Source organism: Pipistrellus hanaki (assembly GCF_964339955.1).
Source record: "Pipistrellus hanaki genome assembly, chromosome: 1".
Lineage (NCBI taxonomy): Eukaryota > Metazoa > Chordata > Mammalia > Chiroptera > Vespertilionidae > Pipistrellus > Pipistrellus hanaki.
In genome coordinates, this window is record NC_140503.1 from 116,156,194 (window position 1) to 116,178,954 (window position 22,761).

The window sequence follows — 22,761 nt, forward strand, 5'->3', positions numbered from 1 at the left end:
CCTCCATACCTTCTATAACTAAAATAGTTTCCAAAGATTCCCATTTCTTAACTGTCCTCAAGGGGCCTGGCCCGTGGTCAGCAAACTGTGGATCGAGAGCCACATGTGGCTCTTTGGTCCTTGAGTGTGGCCCTTCCACAAAATTCCACAGCTTGGGTGAATCTATTTTGAAGAAGTGGCATTAGAAGAAGTTTAAATTTTTAAAATTTGGCTCTCAAAAGAAATTTCAATCGTTGTATTGTTGATACTTGGCTCTGTTGACTAGTGAGTTTGCCAATCACTGGGCTAGGCCAATGTCTCTCCATCTTTTGATTCACCAGAATCAGAATCACATAGTGTTAAAATTCAGGTCCCAAGGCCCCACCTCCAACTTATTAGTAACTGGGAATTCCTGCAGGTGTGGCCAGGCATTTTTGACAAACATCCCAAATGATTCAAATGTACCACAGATTTGAAGAGCACCACACCAGACAGTGGCCCTTAAGCCCTGCACAACTCTTAATAATTACTGGAAACCCTCAGCCTAGGAAAATGCAAGCAGGAGAACATTTCGTACATTCTCTCAAGGAGTTCACAGAAGTCCTAACACCTATCAGTGGACCCTTCCGGCATGTGTCTGGACCCTAGGGTTAGAGCCCCTTCTCTGATAACCTTGTCTTTGAGATTTCCAGAAAAATTCTTTGTGCACCCACATGCTCTGCTCTGCTCTGCTCTGTTCTGTTCTGTTAAGGAGAGCCATTGACAACTTGCTTCTTTCATCTCAACCTCAAAATAAAGTATGTTTCTTCTTATCCAATTCACATAAGTATTGTGATGTTGACATTGCTTTAAGAGTGTTAGGAGAAAGGTACCATATAAATGCAAATAACAGATTTGATTTAAAAAAAAAAAAAAAAGGATATTCATATCCAAGTGCACAAGAGCTGCCTTCTCCAAATGAAGAGTGTGAGGTTTCACTGCTAATATCGCTCACTATACATCTGAGAATAAAGAATGTGAAGTGCATCTTATAGAATTCCTTCCACTTGAATTATAGGCTTTTTTTCATGCTAATTATGTAATAGGCCATCAAGAGAACTAGAAAAAAATATGAGGGACCAGAGTCCTATCAGCTTGCTACTACCACCTCAAAAAAATAAAAAGATTCAGGGTCCCTGTCACTAACCTGTAAATGCTCCACCACTTCCCATTCCGCCCCAAGAAACCCAGGGAGCGGTGAGGAGAACACTCAGATCGCCACTATTTCCTCGGGGCAAGACATATTTTTAACACTATCACAACCCTCAGTCCACATATTATAGAGTCTGGCATTTACCATTTTAATTGCTCAGATTGGCATGGCTACTGTTTTCTCTGATCCTTCCAGTTGTCTTTTGTAACTAGGGCAACTGTGCTAGTGCTCAGCCTAAGGAAACACTGGGGAGCTAATTCAATATAAAAAAGAAGAAATAGCAATATATATTTTTGCTAGACACTCCTGCTCTTTGAATGATATATCAGCAACTATTCCTAGATTTCCTCTGAAACTGCTTACAACTTAGCCAATAGCTGACCACAGCACTCCTTCCGTAGATGCTACAAATTAGAGGAGAACTTGGATAAAATGCTTGTATTAGCCAATGAGTGAGGAGCCAAGGGCATTTTGCATGTTATCTTTCTGATTCTAGGGAGAATGATCAAAATAAGAAAAGTAACCTCGTCTTCACAGCCTTTTCCCTGAGCTCGAGTCTATATGTTAGATCCTCAACAATGGTTCATGGCAGGAAAGGAGACACTGACAGTCTCTCACATCTGAGGCAACTGGGATCTTATCGTTGTTTGATATACATATTATTCTTTTTGTAATTAGTGTACTTTTAAGTCAAGCATTAATTTTTTTTCTTGTTCGGAGAGCCAGGCAGTTGGTATTGCTTGTTGTACTTTTCAGGAAACCCATAAAGAAAAACAATTCATCCTCCTGACATAGATAAATTGACCAAACACCTACTTCAATTATCATATGGGAAATGGAAAATAGGACAGACAGTTCATGCTTTGAATAGAGCCTTTGGATGCTATAAACACAAACTGCTATTTTATCTTGCTTTCTTCCCATGACTAAATCAAACTGAACACCTTATATGGCCCAAGACCAGGTTCCAATTTTAAATGCCTCCTTATGTAGTTAATGAACCTTAAGAAGAGAGAAATTCATTGCTTGAAAACGGAGATCATTTTGAATCTTTAGCACTCCTACTGCTACTTTAGAAAAAAACTTCCAAATATTCTAGCACATATCAAAACCAAAATCTCATAACCACAGCAGGAAATACTATTTGAAGAGGAAAGGTGAAGATTTCTACTTGAACAGCATTTCTTTCAATTCAAATCACAAACTTTGAACCTACAGAATACTCATGATATATCAGTCAGTGGAAGGATTCACAGAGCTAAACAGTAATTCTTTAGTCACATGGAATAGAGCTACTATAGATAAAACTGGAAATCTTGTCAAAAATCTCCATTCTGTTGATTGCATCAATAGAATTCCTCCATCATAATACCAGTGAAAATAATACATCTGAATAGACATTTGAAATGAATGTTAGATCTTTCTTTGAAATTGCTTATTATTTCCCCTTTTTAAAACCTAATACATTCCTGCCACAGACTAGTTGTACCATTTTTTGATGAGGACAAAAAGAAAAAAAAACTCCCTATTGTTTCACTCTTTTTCATGTTCAAAAACGTTTATAGTGTTGTTGTCCATGCATACAAATGGGGCTTAAAAAATGAACAGCAGTTTCTTCTCCACTTGATACATGTAAACTCCATTTTTCATCAACAGCTCTTCGAAGAACCTGCCACTGATTGCAACTCTGCTTTTCTCATCACAGTCTAATGGATGTTTTTGCTCAAAATAAGCCACCCTTTGCTGATTGCTGCAGGCTACTTGGTCTGCCAATTGTGAAAATGCAGCATTTCCCAGCGAGGCCACAATACTTATTGTAATAAGACTCTGATGCAAGCATTCATTCCAATGACTCCTTGACTCTATTTGCTGTACTACAGTGTTCACTATGGTTATGATGTACCCTCAGAACAAAACGCACTGGTTAGAGATCAAGTCAAATCCCAGCTGAGTTTAAATCTTCCTCTCAGTCAGAGAATAAGTCTCTTATTTTTCCTAAAAGATGTGCAACAGAAGGGTGAGTTTTCTTTAAAAGTACAACCAGGTGGAAGCTGCCATTTTTAGGGAGATGCAGGGCACTACATGATATAGGAACTAGAGGCTAAAAATCTGCATCCCTGACAGCAACTCTGACTATTAGGAGTTAAAACCTGTTGGTAAAAGGAATGTCCGTTAAAAGCATGTTTCTGTGTGTCACACAACAATATTGGGAATGAAGTGGTTAAACAGAAAGGCTCTGAGCTACTTCCTAAGCACTGCTGCTAGAAAGGATATGTGGTGTTTAATGGTTATTCTAAAAAATAACTACATTATATTCGTATTTACATGTAATAGAGATCCATGTTAAGCTCCTATTCCAAGTAGGAAATGACTTTCCCTGCCAAAAGAGGTTATCATTCATATCAGTTAGGACTAGTTTCAGCTGCATATAACAGAAAAATACAAGAGAATGGCTTAAGCTCTTAAAAGAGAGAAAGAGTTTATCTCTTACACATAAGAAATCTGGAGGTAGGCATCCAAGGCTGGAATATGGGCCCCAGTGTCATCTCCTCCTCAAGCTCTCATTTTTCTCCCCATCCTGGTGCAAGATTTTTATTCTCAAAATCATCTTATGGTCCAGCTGGCTGTTAGAGCTTCAGCCAACACATCCACATCCAGACAGAGGACAGAAGGAACAAGGAAGAAAATCTCATTGCTTCTTTTTCAAAGTGGCTTCCAGGCAGTCACACACAACACTTTCACTTACATTTTATTATTTGGAACTTAAATGAGACGGCATTTTTCTAGGGCATATAGATCCTGGGAAAACTTCAGCCTCCTTCCAGAGCCAGTTTGAACTCAACCAGCAAATCCTTGGGAGCCTGAAATGGGGATCACACTGGGTGAGTTCTCCTGGCATTTGGACCAATGCTGGCTTCTTCTCTCCTCTACTCTAACACCAGCCCTGCCTGTGCCACAGAAGCTTAGGGAGGCCTGATAGCTGGGACCACAGAGGCTGCGGCAACTGGAGGTTCACTGTACAGGAAGAATTAGAGAAATGAAGAAGGTGGCCATCAGGAGCCCTCAGAAAATGAAAGAAATCTATTTTCCATAAAAAATGCCATGTGACAGAGGACTCTAAATAAACTTGGTTTTTGCAGAGACAGCAAATCACTTCAGATTTCTAGTAGTTTCTACTGTCTGTTCAGAAGAAAGTGCTTCTAGCTTACCCGCATTTATTTTATTCCTCAAGTCATACCTCTCGGAGGACCCATTAAAGACTGGGAATGATTTGGGATAACCCATCACAATTAGCAACCTAACACAGCAAAGTACAAATCCTCCGATAATTCCTTCCTTTAATGGGGAATCCAGAGGATGGCTGATCAATTGATCTGCTCTTGCAGGCCAGATTCTCTGGATACAGATGTGGAGATGGAGTTTTGCATATGAGATGGCTGTAGGGATAAACACTGTGAAAGGAAGGAACAAAAGCAAGATTGGGCAGAAGGAGAAGGTAAAATGCAATGCAGGCCCCACGAAGCTGGCAGAGAGTTCTGGAGCAAGAATTATTTAATAGTGTTCCCATCAAACTGCAATGACCTTGCCTTTATCACCACACTCCCTCACACATACATCTCATACAATCATCAGTGGTGTGCTGTTCTTGTAGGGCATGACCTCCGCTGAGGCTGACCCTGAAAGAACTGGCAACTTCAGGCTATTTTTTACTGCATTCCCCACAGCTGGGCAGCAAGACCTTCCTGGAAGGGCAGGTGGAGCAGCACAAGAAACTAATGTGAACCATCAAAGAGTTCAATGTTCCCTGGCTCTGCTGTTAAGACACTGGTTTATTTTTTTTTATTATTACAAAATGGAGCTGACACAAAAATCATTGTATTTCACTCTTCAACTCACACATCACAGAGGGTGTACTTAATTAATAGCAGGCTTAAAATGTTATGAAAATAATTCAATTAACATTAGAGAGATTGAAGTCAGACATACCTATCAGACTTCTTGGAGCACAGATCAATGTATATAAATAACAATTTTTCAATTAAAAACTCTAAAGATAAGGACTTTGAAGGAAAACAATGCTTTAGCAGATTTCCAATATTTTCTAAATCTTGCTTTGTTTTAGCACTTATTCTCCAATTTTCAGTTCTATTGAGATACAATAGATGCCTTCATTTTCTACTTAAAATGTTTAGTGGTAAGCTGAATTCCCCTGATTCTCAGGGTAATCTTATGATTGCTGTTTGTATCCTTTCAGGGATTCCATCCAAGAAATGTTAGGCACTCTTCTCTATTTCACAAAATTATCAAACTCTCAAAGAAGCAAATACAACAAAAGGATTTTGCTACATTAAAATCAAAATCACTTCTTGTTTCACAAATAAAACCTAGTTTGTCATATTATTAACTAAACACCACCACAGTCTAAAATACAGACCAAGCTCACTCTATAATAAATTATTTTGACCTTTTTAGGGGAAGAGGCATTTAAGAGACTAATAACAGTGTAGACCCCCAAAACACTATGGATTGCACATTGATACATTTCAGTTAATACCAGCTTCCATTTTAGCCTTCTTATGGAACTACTCTTAGAATAACTATTAAAAAGTTGTCTTACCCAGATAAATGTAATATGGAATGTAGCAGAGAATGGACCAGGGGGAGAATATGAATAAGGAAGATGTACAAGAACAATTAACTTGTGTAGATCTATTAATGAAGAAAGGACCAGAGCTAAGAAAGTGTTTTAGAAAAGACACCAAACCAAGAACAGTGACTCTAAATCAAGGGTCAACATACCACAGCCCATGAGCCAAATCCATCTGACTTGTTGTTTCTATAAGTCATGCTTTATTGGAAGACAGCTCTATCCATTTGTTTAAATATTGTCTATGGATGCTTTTGTGCTACAAAAGGTGGTAAAATTAAATAGTTGAGAGAGAGTATATATGGTCTACAAAGCCAAAAAGATTGAGTACCTGTCCCTTTTCAGAAAAGATTTTCTGATCTCTGTGCTGGATGGTTATACAAGCTAAGTCACACACGGCATCAGGCAGCAGCTGTGATGCAGACTCAAATGGAGAAGTGAGCTTCCTTAGGCAAAGAGAGAGCTAAGCCAGGGTCCTAATGACAGTCAGTGATGTATTCCAACTCCTATGTGCCAAACCAGCCAACCCATATCTACCTTCAAATAGCAAGCCTCTCTGGCAGTCCCCTGACATGTTTTAGTGACTCTTCCATCTCCATTCCCTACCCCACCCCCAGGCTTTCCCTGGGACCTCATCTTTCCTAACTTACACTCCCCTGTGGCATTTTCATAAACATTCTTGGCTTTAAGTAACTCCTATAGAATGATGACTCCCAGCTTCACACCTTATATATAATAACACATTTCATTTTTGAAGAGATACTCTTATAAACGCTTATAATAGAGAATATTTTGGGACTAAATAATATGATACTTTTCAATGTTGCACAGATTTCCCTTTTTGGAGTTACCTCTCCTTCTTGCACTGATGTTCTCCACCCCTACTTTCCATGAAAGTTTACCATCTCTGATGAGCATCTACCATGAAGAAAGTATTCTTGATGTTGCCAAGGTACATGGTTCTCCTCTCTCTAGATAGGTCTTTGTGGTCCTGGCCTTTCCATTTCTTGAATTTCCATCAAAATTTGTCAGTCAGATGATTCATTTCCTTGGACACCTAAAGAAATCCATACTAATATTATGTTTGTGTAAAGTTAAATGCTTATTCTGTGTAGATAAAATAGTTGTACTTAGCCAGGAGCATTCTGGATAAAATATCTTTAAGTTTAATGGGAATAATTTCTGACCTCTTGGAGTCATAGAATTTAAAGCTAAAACCAAACTTAGAAGAGTGACTAATACAATTCCATAATTTTTCAAATTGCAAAATGAGGCTAAAGGAAATTCTTAGAAGCTGGTTATTAAATTTCTTTCAAGATAGTAAGATGGTAATTATTGCTTCAGAAATGAGGAAAAACAGATACAGAAAGAAATGACTTAATTGAAGCTACACAAACCCAGCTTAAATTGGCTCTGTTTCACCTGCCTTCCTTCTGATTTTTTACATGAAGATAATTCTTAGCTGCAGGCCTCCTTCATTTGGCTTATAAAACTTGTCTCTGTCTTTTCAAATCCTGTTAAATTGCTATTTCATGAATATCTGAACCTGAAGTTGTAGCAGCTGGGCTGGAGGGTGAATAGAGTTAAGGAAAAAAAAATCACACTTAGCTTTTAGTTGCTTTTATATTAGAAATATTTTACTCTTCTCTTTTTAAAGCAATGTACTGGCCATAATGTGACTTGACTAATACGAAAAGAAAATTAAGAATCTATTAATGTCAATGTCATATTAGTCACTTTTGTAAATAAAAAAAACACCCTTCCAATCAGGAGTTCAATAGGCTGTCTACATTTCATAGTTTTCTTAAGCAAAAGTAAATACTAAACACTAAACCAATGATTTCTAAATTGGCTATAGAACTAAAATATGCTACTTATAACATTTACTTTTCATTAACTAACAGAATGAGATTATTAAACATACTTGCTATCTCTTGTTTTTCTCTATTAAGTAAGTATCATGAGATCTAACTGTCTTGGTGATCAATTAATTTATAACTGACAAGTGAAGGAATTTATATGAGTAGTGATATGATAACATTTAGATTTGACATTCACCACTTATTCTTAAGCAAAAGAACAGATTCTTCTTATTACGAAAGCAAATTGGTAAGGTCAAATGACTTCAGATGACTGACTATATTTTTTTCTAGTGTAATCTCTAATGATATCTTTCACCAGTTGCTATAGAATGAGATTTTATATTTTGGCTTAATGTGGTATTTAATATCTAATTTCTTATAAAATTCCGACTATAGATATGATTGTATTTTTATGTCTGATGTAACAGTTGTAGTACTGTCCTATATATAAGAACTCTCACCATATAAACAAACATATTATAAAGCTAACACTTGCTGGTAAAGATATTCTTACAATCAGGAATTGTTCTGGGTAAAATTGTGGTACAAAAAAAAAAAAACCCTATGGCATTCTCATCTACCCCCTACCACACTTATCCCTCTGTCCACTTCTTATCATTCTCCTCTACCACCCCCTACTTCTCAGTCCTGAATTCCTCAGGCAGAAAATTGTTCATACCCTACCAGCCATGAATTTAACCTAGAAATACTGCATTTTCCTTTAGAGCACCTCCTAGAAGTATAGTGCAATGGAACAAGCATGGGCTTTGAAGTCAGGCAGCATAAGTATGAATCTTAGCACTCTGTGAACATGGGGAAATTACACATTTGCCCAACCTTTACATCTAAAACTGCTGTTAGCTGAGAGGTAATAATACACTTAAAACACTTACCATAATTCCTGGCTTCCAGTGGGTGCAAGATAAGTGGTGTTTTTCTCCTTGTTTTCAGAATAGGAATTCTCTCACTGTGGTAGCAGCATTAATGGCATACTCAATGTGGAAAAGCTAAAAGCATTTTCCTTAAGATCATGAACAAGAAACTAGAAAAAATACATGCACTTACACCTCTTTTATTTAATACTAGACACCCAGTGCACAAAATTCGTGCATTCAGGGCAGTCCCTCAGCCTGGCCTATGCCCTCTCACAGTCTGGGAGCCATCAGAGGATGTCTCACTGGTGGCTTAGGCCTTCTCGCACTGAGAAGTGGACCTAAACCAGCAGTCGGACATCCTTAGCTCTAGCGTGGAGGCATGAGAGGCTCCCGCCACCACTACTACGCTCACCAGCTGTGAGCCTGGCTTAGGGCTTCTGGCTGAGCAGCATTCCTCCTGTGGGAGTGCAATGGCCACTAGGAGGCAGTTTCTGTGTTGAGTGTCTGCCCCCTGGTGATCAGTGCTCATCATAGCAACATGTCATTCCACAGGTAGGTCGATTTGCATATTAGCCTTTTATTACCCTACATAATAAAAGAGTAATATGCAAATTAACCATCAATCCGCTATACCTACAAGCCACACCCGACCAGTCAATCAGGAGCAAATGTGAAAATAAACCCAACTAAGATGGCTACGGTCACAGAGAGTAGTAGGGAGGCTTGGGTTTCCCTGGCAATGGAGGAAGCCAAGCTTTTCATCTGCCCTTGCTGGCCTAGGCCTCCACTCAAGGCTGCAAAGTTTCAATGATAGAAGATACATAAATCCAAACAGAAATGGCTGCAGCCACAGAGCTGGAAAGAGCAGGAGACTAAGGTTGCCCCGGCAATAGAGGAAGCCAAGCTTTCTGAACACCCTGGCTGGCCCAGGCCTCCACTTAAGGCTACAAAGTTTCAATTATAGAAGATACATAAACCCCAACAGAAATGGCTGCTGCCACGGAGCAAGCAGAAGGCTTGGCTCCACTCCAGGCTACAAAGTTTCAATTGTAGAAGATAAATAAACCCCAGATATCAGGGCCTCTGCTTGGGTTGCCGAGGGGCATGGCCAGCCTGCAAACCACCATAGGCCACTCGCCCAGGCCATCCCACACCCCAAGGGAACCCCCACCCTGATCCGGGACACCCTTCAGGGCAAACCAGCTGGCCCCCACCCTTGCACCAGGCCTCTATCCTATCTAATAAAAGAGTAATATGCAGATTGACCATTGCTCCAATGCTCAAGATGGCTGCCCCCATGTGGACACAAGATGGCCAGCAGGGGAGGGCAGTTGGAAGGGACCATGCCTGCAAGGGGGGCAGTTGTGGGAGATCAAGCCTGCAGGGGAAGGCAGTTAGGGATGACCAGGCCTGCAGGGGAGGGCAGTTAGGGGCAAACAGGCTGGCAGGGGAGCAGTTAGGCATCAATCAGTCTGGCAGGATAGTGGTTAGGGGGTGATCAGGCTGGCAGGCAGAAATGGTTGGAGGCAATCAGGAAGGCAGGCAGGTGAGCAGTTGGGAGCCAGCAGTCCTGGATTGTGAGTGGGATGTTGCACATTCCTCGAGGGGTCCCAGATTGGAGAGCGTGCAGGCTGGGCTGAGGGACAACTCCCCCTTCCCTCCCACCCGCCCCGTGCATGAATTTCGTGCACCGGGCCTCTAGTCTAAGATAATATTGGAAGTTCTCACCATATCAATTATACAAGAAAAGGAAATTACCTTGGAGCATAAAAGATAAAGAACATGGCAGATAAGGGCACAGCAGAAGCCCAAAGCATTCACACAGGAAATTCTGTAAATCTCACTCTTTGCATCTTTGTAGCATGAATATCTACTTATAGTTGCTTAAGAACATCAGTAGAAAGTTCAAGCAATCTCAAAGACTCTTTATAGTCTACATCATCTGCATGTGCCTCGTGCCTTCTTTTGGCTGAATCTTTGAAAAATGCTTCTTGGATTTTAAAGTAGAATGTAATTGTCCATTGGTAAAGTAAAAACATAGTTGAAAATTTTTAAATAAATAAATAAAAGCCAAATTAAAAAGTAAAACTGTCATTATTTGCAGATGGCATAATACTATATGCAAAGATCCATTAAGAATACACACACACACACACACACACAAAAAAAAAAAAAAAAAAAAAAAAAAAAAAACATTAGAACTGATACTTCAGAAAAGTAATAGGATATGGAATTAATATTCTTAAAGTAGTTTTCTTTGTCTACACCAATAACAATTATCAAAAAGAGAAATTAAGAAAGCAATCCCATATACAATTACATCCAAAAAGAAATACCTCAGAATAAACTTATCCAAGGAGCCTTAGCTTGTTTGGCTCAGTGGCTAGAGCATCAACCTATGAACTGAAGAGTCCCAGGTTCTATTCCAGTCAATGGCTCAAGCCCAGGTTTCAGGCTCAATCCCCAGTAGGGCCATGCAGGAGGAGGCAGCTAATCAATGATTCTCTCTCATCATTGATGTTTCTCTCTCTCTCTCTCTCTCTCTCTCTCTCTCTCTCTCTCTCTCTGTCTCTCTTCTTTTTTTTCTTCTTCTTCTTCTTCTTCTTCTTCTTCTTCTTCTTCTTCTTCTTCTTCTTCTTCTTCTTCTTCTTCTTCTTCTTCTTCTTCTTCTTCTTCTTCTCTCCCTCTCCCTCTCCCTTCTTCTCTGAAATCAGTAAAAAAATATGTTGGGCTTTTTTTTTTTTAATTTAACCAAGAATGTAAAAGACCTGCTAACAATATACCAATAGTATTTTTCATAGAAGTAGAACAAATATTCCTAAAATTTATATGAAACCATAAAAGATCCTGAGTAGCCATAGCAATCTTGAAAAAATAAAAATGGGAAGAACAAAGTAGGAGGCATCATGCTCTCTGATATCAAACTATACTATAATAGTATAATTTGGCTGTGAAAATTAATGGAAATTGTGGCTCACCAGTGGGAGATGGAGAGCTGCTAAAGTCCCAGCTGATCCTCTTAAAGGGCCCACACATGGACTTACTAAAAATCACTCATTTTGAGCTCCAGCACTAGGGAAGCAGCTTGAGAGGAACCAGAGATATAAAGAGCAGAACTGCATTGTCTGACATCAGGACAAGGACCTACAACCAAAATTATTCTACCCAGCAAAGCTATCATTTAGAATCAAATGACAGATAGAAATTCCCAGATAAGAAAAAGCAATTGTTTCCTTGCTTCGGCCTCCCCTTACAAAGCCAAGAGGTGGGTGTCATATCTGAGACTCTGTCAAACTGGCTTACACTATTCACCCAGCTTGGTTGATTCCCTGAGACCCTGCTCCTCTCAACTTGCTGGCCCACCCAAGCTGTTTCCAGTGGCATTTCCATACTGATGGCCTATTTTGACTCAAGCTGCCCACTTTCTTAAAATCTCTCAAACAAGAAGGACCTGGTCTCAGCATATTCTGTACCTATCAATAAGTGGCTCCAGAGACAGACAGCCTTGGTTCACAATTTGACCTCTCCCAGGTACCTCTAAGCCCAGCACAAGTAGCAGCTATCTTCAGAGCACTCTGTAGCTCATTCTGAACGGCCCCAAACAGGACACCAATGGCAGTTGATTTGGCCTGCACCTGCCAGGAGGCCCCGGAGCCAGCGCACCAGGTGGCCAGATTCACACCACATGAGAGGACCACCAAACTGTTGTAGGTGGTGGGAACAGCACCAAGTATTAGACCAGTGGAGTTCTACTGGACCTTGGTTCAACAACTTCAGTAGTTGAGTTCTGGCTAGGAAAGAATTCAAATCCAAGACCCAAACTGGAAGAGAACATTTATTTAATAAATTACCAAGGTAGAAGAAATAATTCTTAGAAGAAATGGGCTTAGCAAACAAGGATATACGTAAGGGAGGGCCCTGAAGCTTGGAAGTGAGGATGTTAATGGTAATGCACCTGGGGGTGGGAGAGAGTGGTGGAGGGGGAAGGGAAAGGAGTGGGTGTATTCCCAGGAGGGAGAGCACACTAGGCCCTACATCCTAAAGGTTTTAAGGGTGTAGATTTTAGGAGATGTTCCAGGGGAAGATCTTAACAATATTCAGCATGTTTCCAGGTGTATCCTTTTAGGGTTGTGGCCTCACTGATTGATTGGCCAGCACCAGAACCAACGCAACTGTAATAGGTTTTATTGCTTTTCTAGGCCTGGAGATGAAATACAACTGAGGCTTAGATGTTATCTGTAGGAAGGAAAGATCAGGGAATCCAAACCACATAACCAGCAATATACTAGGAGAGGAAAATTCACCCTGGGGGCAAGGTCCCACCCTACAATGTCCATTGCTAGGCTCCCAGGGATTTCTTCCCTGGTGACCCTCATCCTTCCTCTTCTCATGTCTGTGTAACTGCCTAACACTTAACCACCTCCAAAAAGGCACAATCAAGAGAAGGACTCAGTAAGTACCAGGGCTTGCTGAAGCGAGCCCTACTCCATGGGATTGGCCACTGCCTAGCAGATACTCCACAGTAGTTGTGACAAGTCCTCAGAACTGGTCTTTCTGGGGATAAATGCCCCCTAATGACATGCCAACATGACAGGCTCAACTGCAACAGAAGGATGTACACAGCCCATAAGAGGAGGGAGGGCGAACATGGAGCATACAGCTTGGGTGACCTGGGAGGCTGTGCCACTGGGCCCTACAGAACACCTACTACATAAGGTCACTCTACCAAGACCAAGAGACATAGCAGCTCTACATAAAACATAAAAACAAACACAGAGATGTCAAAATGAGGAGACAAAGAAACATGTCCCAAATCAAAGAGCAGAATAAAACTGCAGAAGCAACAAGAGAAAACCAGTTAGTTACTTACAAGAGAGATCCCATAATAAAGTCAGCTGATTTTCTCAATGGAAACTTTCCTGGCCAAAAGAAATTGGCACAAAATATTAAAGCTGATAAAAAGCAAAGACCTACAACCAAAATTATTCTACCCAGCAAAGCTATCATTTAGAATCAAAGGACAGATAAAGAGATTCCCAGGCAAGAAAAAGCAAAAGTTTATCACCACCAAACAAATATTACAAAATATGATAAAGGGTCTTCTTTAAGAAGAAAATTTTTAAAAATATGAATAATAAAATGGCAATCAATACATATCTATCAACAATTTCTTTAAATGAAAATGACTTAAATGCTCCAATCAAAAGGCATATGGTGACTGAATTGATAAGAAACAAGACTGTCTACAAGAGACTCACTTCAGATTGAAAGACACACAAAGGTGAAAGTAAAGGGATGGAAAGAGATATTTCATAAAAATTAACATGGGAAAAAGAAATCTGCAGTAGCAATACTTATACAAGACAAAATTGACTTTAAAACAAAGTCTATAACAAGAGACAAAGAAGGACCCAGTAATACCATTTATGGGTATTTACCTGAAGAAACCAAAAAACACTAAATCAAAAAGACCTATGCATCCTTTTTTTTTATTGTTGCAGTGTCATTTACAATAGCAAGATATGGAAACAACCTGAGAGTCCATCAACATATGAATGGATAAAGAAAAAGTGGTACATATACACAATGAAATATGACTTAGCCATAAAAAAGTGAAATTTTGCCATTTGAAACAACATAGATAGACATAGAGAGTATTGTGCAGAATTAAATAAGTCAAAGAAAGACAAATGCCAAATGATTTCACTTATATGTGGAATCTACACACACACACACACACACACACACACACACACACACACACACCAATATATATATATATATATATATATATATATATATATATATATATATATATATATTTAAATGAGCAAACAGACTCATAGATTCATAGAACAATTTGAAGGTTTCCAAATAGGAGGGAGTTTGGGGCAATGGGTATAAAAGGTAAAGGGATTAAGAAGTACAAATTTGCATAGGGAATATGATCAACAATACTGTAATAACTATGTATGGTGTTAGATGGGTATAAGATGTATTGGGGTGATCACTTCATAAGTTATAGAAATGTCTAGTCATTGGATTGAACATCTGAAATTAATATAATGTACATAACTGTAATTGAAAAATAAAAAACTATTTTTAAAATGTTTCATGTTAAATAATCTCTAAGGCAGTCAATGCAGACTCTAAATATATATGCCTTAGTAAAATATTGAAAGTACTAACATCTCCAGCAAAAGTTTCTTAATCATATTAAGAAAAATTATAGTTTATAAAATAACAATTTCCATAACTTGGATACATACATTGAAATACTCTAATACATTGATAGTTAATGCAGACTGAAATAACTTTAGGAATAGTTTTACAGCAGTCACAATTACAAAAATCTTGAAAAATAACTGCAGAGCCTAAACTGGTTGGCTCAGTGGATAGAGCATCAGTCTGCAGACTCAAGGGTCCCAGGTTTGATTCCGGTCAAGGGCATGTACATTGGTTGCAGGCACATCCCCGGTGGGGGGTGTGCAGGAGGCAGCTGGTCAATGTATCTCTCTCATTGATGTTTTTCGCTCTCTATCCCTTCCTCTCTGTGAAAAATCAATAAAATATATTTTTTTCATAAAAAGAAAAATAACTGCAAAGGAAAAGGACAACTCCCAAGAATATATCTTTTATGACACACTATTAATTTTTACAACCAACATCTTGTGTCAGTACTCCCAGGAATACCAGGAAAAATGAATAAACTGTGGTTAAGAAACAGGCATTCTCACTTCCATCCAAAATTGCCATTTGCATGAAGGTGATTTATATAATTGTATTCATCTTTGTTCAGAATCCTTGATTATATATCTCAATGAAATATATATAAGGCATTCTGTGAGTTGTATACTCACAGAATGCCTAGTTAAGAAGGATATTCTCTTGAGTGGATTTTAGTAATGAACTTAGAGTTACACTCAAAATTCAATGTGTGTGTGTGTGTGTGTGTGTGTGTGTGTCTATATTGTATAGGACAGCTTCATTTGTAAAATGCCTCATTATGAAATTACCATGAAACAATGAAAGATAGACATATAGTACATAAAAAGTTCTGTTTGGAATGCATTTATTTGTGTGCCATTCATTAAAAGGGATTAGCTATTCTCTAGATTAGTGCTATGCCATCATTACTGCCATGTATGGGTAAGATTTTCACAGTGATTTTCCATTTTCATTGATCTTTTGAATTAAATTGAGTTTTAGTTTCCAAGTAAATAAAACAATTTTCCAATAGAATTAGTTTAACCCTGAGCAATCTTCTTTAAACACCTTCATATCCCAAGTGTTTATGCGTTCACTCTCCTTTGATATGAGGAGCACATTGATTTAAAGTTTGAGAGATCTTACATGGGAAAATCCTTAAACAGGATGACTTAGAGAATTTATTTTAAAAAACAGAATCTTTAGGGGAATTTGCAAGAATAGGCTTAAATGTACTAGGTAGAACTGCTGTTTCCAGGAATTATTAGTGTCCTGTAGGGCCCATACTGTATTTAAAGTACTAACATCTCCAGCAATAGTGGCTCAGCCTCCCGAGTCACCCAAGCTGGACACTCTAGATGCACCCTGGTGTGGGCTGTGTACACAGTCTTGTTGTAGTTGAGCCTTAATTGCTGTTGGAATCACTAGGAGGTGTTGACCTCCAGGCCAATTGGCTGGGAGGACCAGATGTGACTATAGTGGAAGAACAGCTGTATAGGAGACACCCCTATGAAGCAGGACTTGCTTCAATGGGGCTTTGGTGCTCATTGAGTTTACCCTTGGGTGTGTCACTTGTGGATGTGTAGAGTTGTAATCTTCTATGTCTGAAGCTGTATACCAGGTGCTCTGGGACCTCCTAGGGTATGAAAAGTCAGCCACTGCCTCAGGCCACCCAGAAGGAGCTACAGAGTAATCTGCAGATGGTTACTATTTGTATTGGGCTTAGAAGTGTTCGTGAGAGGACAAACTGTGAAGCAAGGTAAGCTGCTGCTAGTACTTGGTCTTTGGCCTCTTATTGATGGGTATAGAGCATGCTAATGTCAGATGCTTCTTATTTGGGAGATTTTAGCAAAATCTAAAGCCTGAGCCAGAATAAGCCATTCATATGGAAAAGCCACTGTAAATAGCTTGGGTGGGGCTGCAAATTGTCTAGGGCAGGGTCTCAGGGAATCACTAAAGCAGGGTGTACAGTGTTAACCAAGCTGATAGAAACTCAAATATGACTGTCAGTCAGTTCTGCATTGGGGGAAGTTCCAGCACAAGATCAGTGATCACTGTGAGGAGCCCTGCCTGGAAGAAAGTAACCCCCACATTCCTGCCCCAATGTCAGACAATCCAATTCCTCCCCATATATCCCTGGTTACCCCAATGCCACTGCCTAGTGCTGGAACTCAGAGGGAGCAGGACTGTGTACATTCATGTGCCAGTCCTTTAAGAGGGACTGCCTGAGTCTACAGCAGCTTCCATGTAATTCAGCCACAATCCCCACTGGATTTTATATCCTGAAGTTACAGGGACTTCTCTTCCCAGCTCTGGAACCCTGGGCTGGAAGATCTGGTGTGGGACTGGGACCTTTGCTCCTCACTGGAGATATTTCTCCCTATTAAAAACACACCACAGATGGGTGTCATACCAGCCTGTTCTGCATCTCTGCCCCTCCTGCCAGTCTCAATGTATTTTCTTTATTTCTCTAGTTGAAGAACTTCCATTCAGCCAGATTTCAGGAAGTTCTGAATTATGGTTGTTTTGTTTTTCAGTTGTAATTTTTATGTGGTTATGGGAGGCAACAAGCATTGGTATTTAACCTATGTTCCTATCTTGGTTCCTCTCCTGTATGATTTTAAACAATATATAAATTCCTTGCTCCAGCTTCCAAAATCTCTTACCTAGTTATTGAAGCTTAAAATTAATTCTATACAAGAAAATGATGTCTTTCAACCCATAATTATCCATAATGTTTAAAGTGTACATAAACTTGAAAATGATAGCACATTATATCATTCCCAACAAATATACAAGTAATTGTGTATATACATAGTCTAAACCTACTCTTTGTGTGCTTTATAAATGGAACAATGAAGCCTGGATCATGGTACACCTGTTTCATTGTTTACTAATATTTTAAGCCTACTGTTAAGACTTAGTGCTCAGAAAAAAGATCCCTTTCAAAATATTACTGTTAATGGACAATTCATCTGGTCACTCAAGAACTCTGATGGAAAAAATACAGTGAGATTTAATGTTGTATTCATGTCTGTTAATATAACATCCATTCTCAAGTGCATTGATCAAATTTTGATTTGAACTTTCAAATCTGTTTTTTTAAAGAAATATATTTTGTTAAATCAAAACTATAACTAAACTACAGAACAATCATCATTCAGACCTGCGTAAAATCTGGCTGAATGGAACTCCTACAACAAGGAAATTAAAGAAGAAGCCACATAAAGTCTGGTAAGAGAAACAGAAACAATGAGTGGGCTGGTCACATATCCACATGTAGCAGATAAAAACCAGGAAGGATATCTCAGATAGAAAGGTGCCCCTGAGTGAGGGGTCCCAGTCCCAAAACAGACCTCCAAGCCAGGGTTCCAGTGTCAGGAAGATAATTCCCCATAATATCTGGCTGTAAAAACAAGCACTGGTTGAGCCTGAGGAAGATGGAGAGCTGCTGGAGTCCTAGGCAGTCCCTCTTAAAAAGCCAGTTCACAGATTTTCTGGGATTCACTCCCTCTGTGCTCCACCGCTGGGCCAACAGATGTAAAGGCATAGGTGGAGGAATTGAATTTTCCAGCATCACAACAAGAGCTGGGGAGGTGGGGGGTGGAATGGGCTTTCTCCCAGACAGAAGTGCTGGCAGAGGCCATTGATCAGCCCTCCCTACACAGAGCCCACAGGCAGGTGCCATATCTGAGACTCTATTAACCTGACTCACACTGTTTTCTCTACCCTGGTGATTTCCTGAGGCTCAACTTCACCCAACTTTTGGGCCCACCCAAGTTGTTTCCAATGGCTTTTCCATACAAATGGCATGATGATTCATGTTTTAGATTTTTCTAAAATCTCTCAAGCAAGTAGCATCTGGCCTCATCCTGCCTTGTACCTCTCAAAAGGCCCCAGGCACAGCACAAATAGCAGTCATCTGCATCACTTTACAGCTTAAGTCTGGTGGCCCCAAGAGAATCCAAGAGAGGGCTACACCAAAACACTGGCAAGGTTAAAGACAAAGAGATCATCCTAAAGGCAGGAAGAAAAAAAACAGTTACCTATAAGGGAGCTCCATAGACTGTGAGCTGATGGTTGCCAGATGGGAGGAACATTTGGGGGGAAGGATGAGAAAGGTGAAGGGATTAAGAAGTTCAAATTGGTAGCTACAGAATAGTCATGAGGATATAAAATACAGCATAGGGAATATAGTCAATAATATAATTTTCTAATAACTGTGCATGATGTCAGATGAGTGTGAGATTTATTGGTATCATCACTCAGTAAGTTAAGTAATGTCTAATGATTGAGGTATACACCCAAAAGTATTATAGTAATCTACATCAACTGTAGTTGAAAAATAAAGACATTATTAAGAAAATAATAATTATATATATATATGATTCATCCATTTTGTTGCATGAATAAATAGTTCTTTTACTGGTTGAGTAATACCCCATTGTGAAATGTACCACAATTTTTTTTATTTTTATCCATGCCCTAGCTGAAGGACATTTGGCTTATTTCCAGTTTGGTGTAGTTACAAATAAAACTGCTAACCCTAGCTGGTTTGACTCAGTGGATAGAGTGTCAGCCTGCAGATTGAAGGGTCCCGGGTTCAATTCTGGTCAAGGGCACATGCCCGGGCTGCTGGCTCCATCCCCACTAGGGGTCGTGCAGGGGGCAGCCAATCAATGATTCTTTCTCATCATTGATGTTTCTCTCTCTCTCCCTCTCACTTCCTCTTTGAAATCAATAAAAATAAAATTTATAAATAAAAATAAAACTGCTGGGTGGCCAGACTAAGAGGAGGTGTTAGGACGACCACGGCCCTCAATCCCGACCACAATGAGCACCAAACAGGTCACTTGCAGGTATTTTATGCATGGTATGTGTCGGAAAGGAAACCAATGCCCGTTCTCACATGACTTGGAAAACAGCAAGCCATCCACCATCTGCAAGTACTATCAGAAGGGCTACTGTGCCTATGGAACTCATTGCAGATATGATCACACAAGGCTCTCTGCTGCAGCTGGTGGTGCTGTGGGCTCCATGCCCCACAGTGTGCCCTCCCCGGGCTTCCACAGTCCTCACCCTCCTTCCGACCTCACGGCGCCTATTGTGAAAACTAACTTACACGAGCCTGGGAAACGTGAGAAAAGAACATTGGTACTTAGAGACCGAAATCTCAATGACATGGATAAAGAAAAGGCTTGCCCAAGTGGGAATAATCCAGGAGGCAGTGACGCCCAGAGTAGCCCAGAGATGAGGGCGAATTCCTATCTTGATGCAATATGGAGTGGCCTTGATGACTTAGAAGACAGCAGCTCCTACAGCAGCGAGGAGCAGCTGCGCCCCTATGCAGCTGCTGGGGCGTGCAGCTTTGGGGATGCCTGTGTCTACCTGCATGGGGAAATGTGTGAAATCTGCAGGCTCCAAGTCCTGCATCCCTTCGACCCAGAGCAGAGGAAAGCTCATGAGAAGATCTGCATGTCAACATTGGAACACAAGATGGAAAAGGCCTTCGCCTTCCAGGCAAGCCAGGACAAAGTGTGCAGTGTCTGCATGGAAGTGATCCTTGAGAAGGCGTCTGCCTCTGAGAGGAGATTTGGGATTCTCCCCAACTGCAATCACACGTACTGCTTGTCCTGCATCCGACAGTGGAGGTGTGCCAAGCAGTTTGAGAACACAATCATTAAGTCTTGTCCAGAATGCCAGGTGATATCAGAGTTTGTAATTCCAAGTGTGTATTGGGTAGAAAATCAGAATAAAAAGAACGAGTTGATTGAAGCTTTCAAACAAGGAATGGGGAAAAAAAGGGTGTAAGTACGTTGATCAAGGCAAAGGGACCTGCCCATTTGGAAACAAATATCTTTACCGCCACGCTTTTCCTGATGGGCAGCTAGCAGAGCCTGAGAAACCTCGGAAACAGCTCAGTTCAGAAGGCACTGTGAGGTTCTTCAATTCAGTGCGCCTCTGGGATTTCATCGAGAACCGAGAAAGCCAGCATGTCCCCAACACTGAAGATGTTGATATGACAGAGCTCAGGGACCTCTTCATGCACCTGTCTGGAGTGGAGTTGTCAGAACCCTGAAGATAGATGGTTGCTCCTGCATCTTGGGCTCCGCCAGCAGAGCCTTTCCCAAGTAGGGTATGCAGAGCTTCCTTTACTGCAGCCCCAGGTAGTGTGTGGCTTGGATTTGAGTGGGATTGTTTTAACCTGGGCTCTCATCCATTCTCCATTATTACAGCCATGAGAAAAGTGAAGGGTGTAAAGTTAACAAGTATATGGAATCACTACTTTATAGCTGATATCTTAGTTGCACCTCAAGTTCCTTGGGGGGTGGGAGGGATGGGGGACTAGCTAAACAGCCAGATGGAGTTTTGATTGATTGCTTTTAAAACAAACTTGGCTCCTATCCTTCATGAGCTTTAGCTCCCTAGAAACTAGTCAACTTTCAGTTGCCCCTAAAGCAGATTTCTTTTTCTTACCAAAGGATTCTTCATCCCTAAAAATGATTCCTTATAGTGAATTTCCATAAGACTTCGTGTGTGGTCAAAACCTGATATATACAGGGCTTTTCCAGAAACAAAAAATGGGCACTGCACACCTTAGTGCCCCAAATGAGAGCAGGAGTCTCACTGCTATATAGTCAGTAAGCGAACTATAAACCTTCTTCCTTGTAAGGGGGCCTCTTAAAGTAGCAGGAAGTGTGAGGTGGTAGATCAGGAGTATAGCCCCTCATTTCTGGTTAGTGTTGTAGCCACGATTGGAGGAAACCTTACACATGTGCCTCCAGGGAAACATGGCCTTAGCTCTCCCCTGTGGGCTTGGTACACATGTGCTCTTGTATGTGCCTCCTGCCCAACCTATCTAGTCTTACTTGTAAAAAAAACTGGTCCAGACCCATCAGTGTTCCTAAGCATGTCTTTTTATCACTGTGATTTTAATGGAAGGAGCATAATGTTGTGAATCAGAACAAACTCACTCTAAGCCTGAATTTACCTATTTTTATAAACAGTTATAGATATAAAATATTTTGTAAAATGCATTAAAGTGTGGGTAGAAAAAAAAGGTCTATTCTTACCTGAGTTTAGAGTGCTTTATGCATAATTTTTATAGTTAACTCTTTAGTGAAGGGTGACAACACAGGCAAAGGCTGAATTAAATTCATTCCTAGCAGAGAAAATAAAAATAAAAAATAAAACTGCTAGAAAACATTCACATACAAGTCATTGTATGAACACAGGTTTTCATTTTCCCAAAAAATTTGAGAGTAGATGTGCTGAGATATTTGGTAAGTGTATTCATAATTTTATAAGAAACTGTCAAACTGTTTTCCAAAGGGCTAAACCATTTTTCATTTCACCAGCAAAGTATAAGAATTACAATTGCTCTAAATCCTCACCAATATTTGGTATTATTATTGAGATTCTGTATTTTTAATAAAAATATTCATGACTTCAAAAAGGAAAGAAATCCATTTCATAAGGCTATAGTTGCCATAGATAGTGACTCATTTGATGGACTTAGGCAAAGTGAATTGAAAATCTTCTGGAAAGGATACACCATTATAGATGCCATTAAGAATATTTGTAATTCAAATTACAGATTTTCTCAATGGCATCTATAATGGTGTATCAACTCTGAGGTGTTCAAGACTTCAGTGGAGGAAGTAATTGTAGATGCAGTAGAAATGTTCAGAGAACTAGAATTAGAAGTGGAGTCTGAAGATGTGACTGAATTATTGCAATCTCATGATAAAACTTTAATAGAAGAGGAGTTGCTTTTTATGAATGAGTTAAGAAAATTGTTTCTTAAGATGTAATCTAATCTTAGAGAATATACTGTGAATATTATTGAAATGACAAAATTTTTAGAATATTACATAAACTTAGTTGAGAAAGTAGTGAAAAGATTAGGGAGAGATAACTGCAATTACGAAAGAAGTTCAACTTTGGGGAAAATGCTATCAAAAAGCATTACAAAATACAGAGGATCATTTATGAAAG

General features: G+C 39.8%; 1 protein-coding gene and 1 pseudogene across 2 annotated transcripts in view; both read left to right on the plus strand.

The window, feature by feature from the left end:
• Positions 1 to 22,761, plus strand: part of LOC311620775 (neurofilament light polypeptide-like) — a 1,158,328-nt pseudogene that overhangs the window by 514,602 nt on the left and 620,965 nt on the right. The gene's annotated exons all lie outside the window — the stretch shown is intronic.
• LOC311615634 (E3 ubiquitin-protein ligase makorin-2-like) lies at positions 19,547 to 21,447 on the plus strand. The gene is given in 2 exon segments (XM_084870943.1): positions 19,547 to 20,556; positions 20,558 to 21,447. Coding segments are annotated over 2 exon segments (1,245 nt in total). The 5' UTR covers positions 19,547 to 19,596; the 3' UTR covers positions 20,843 to 21,447.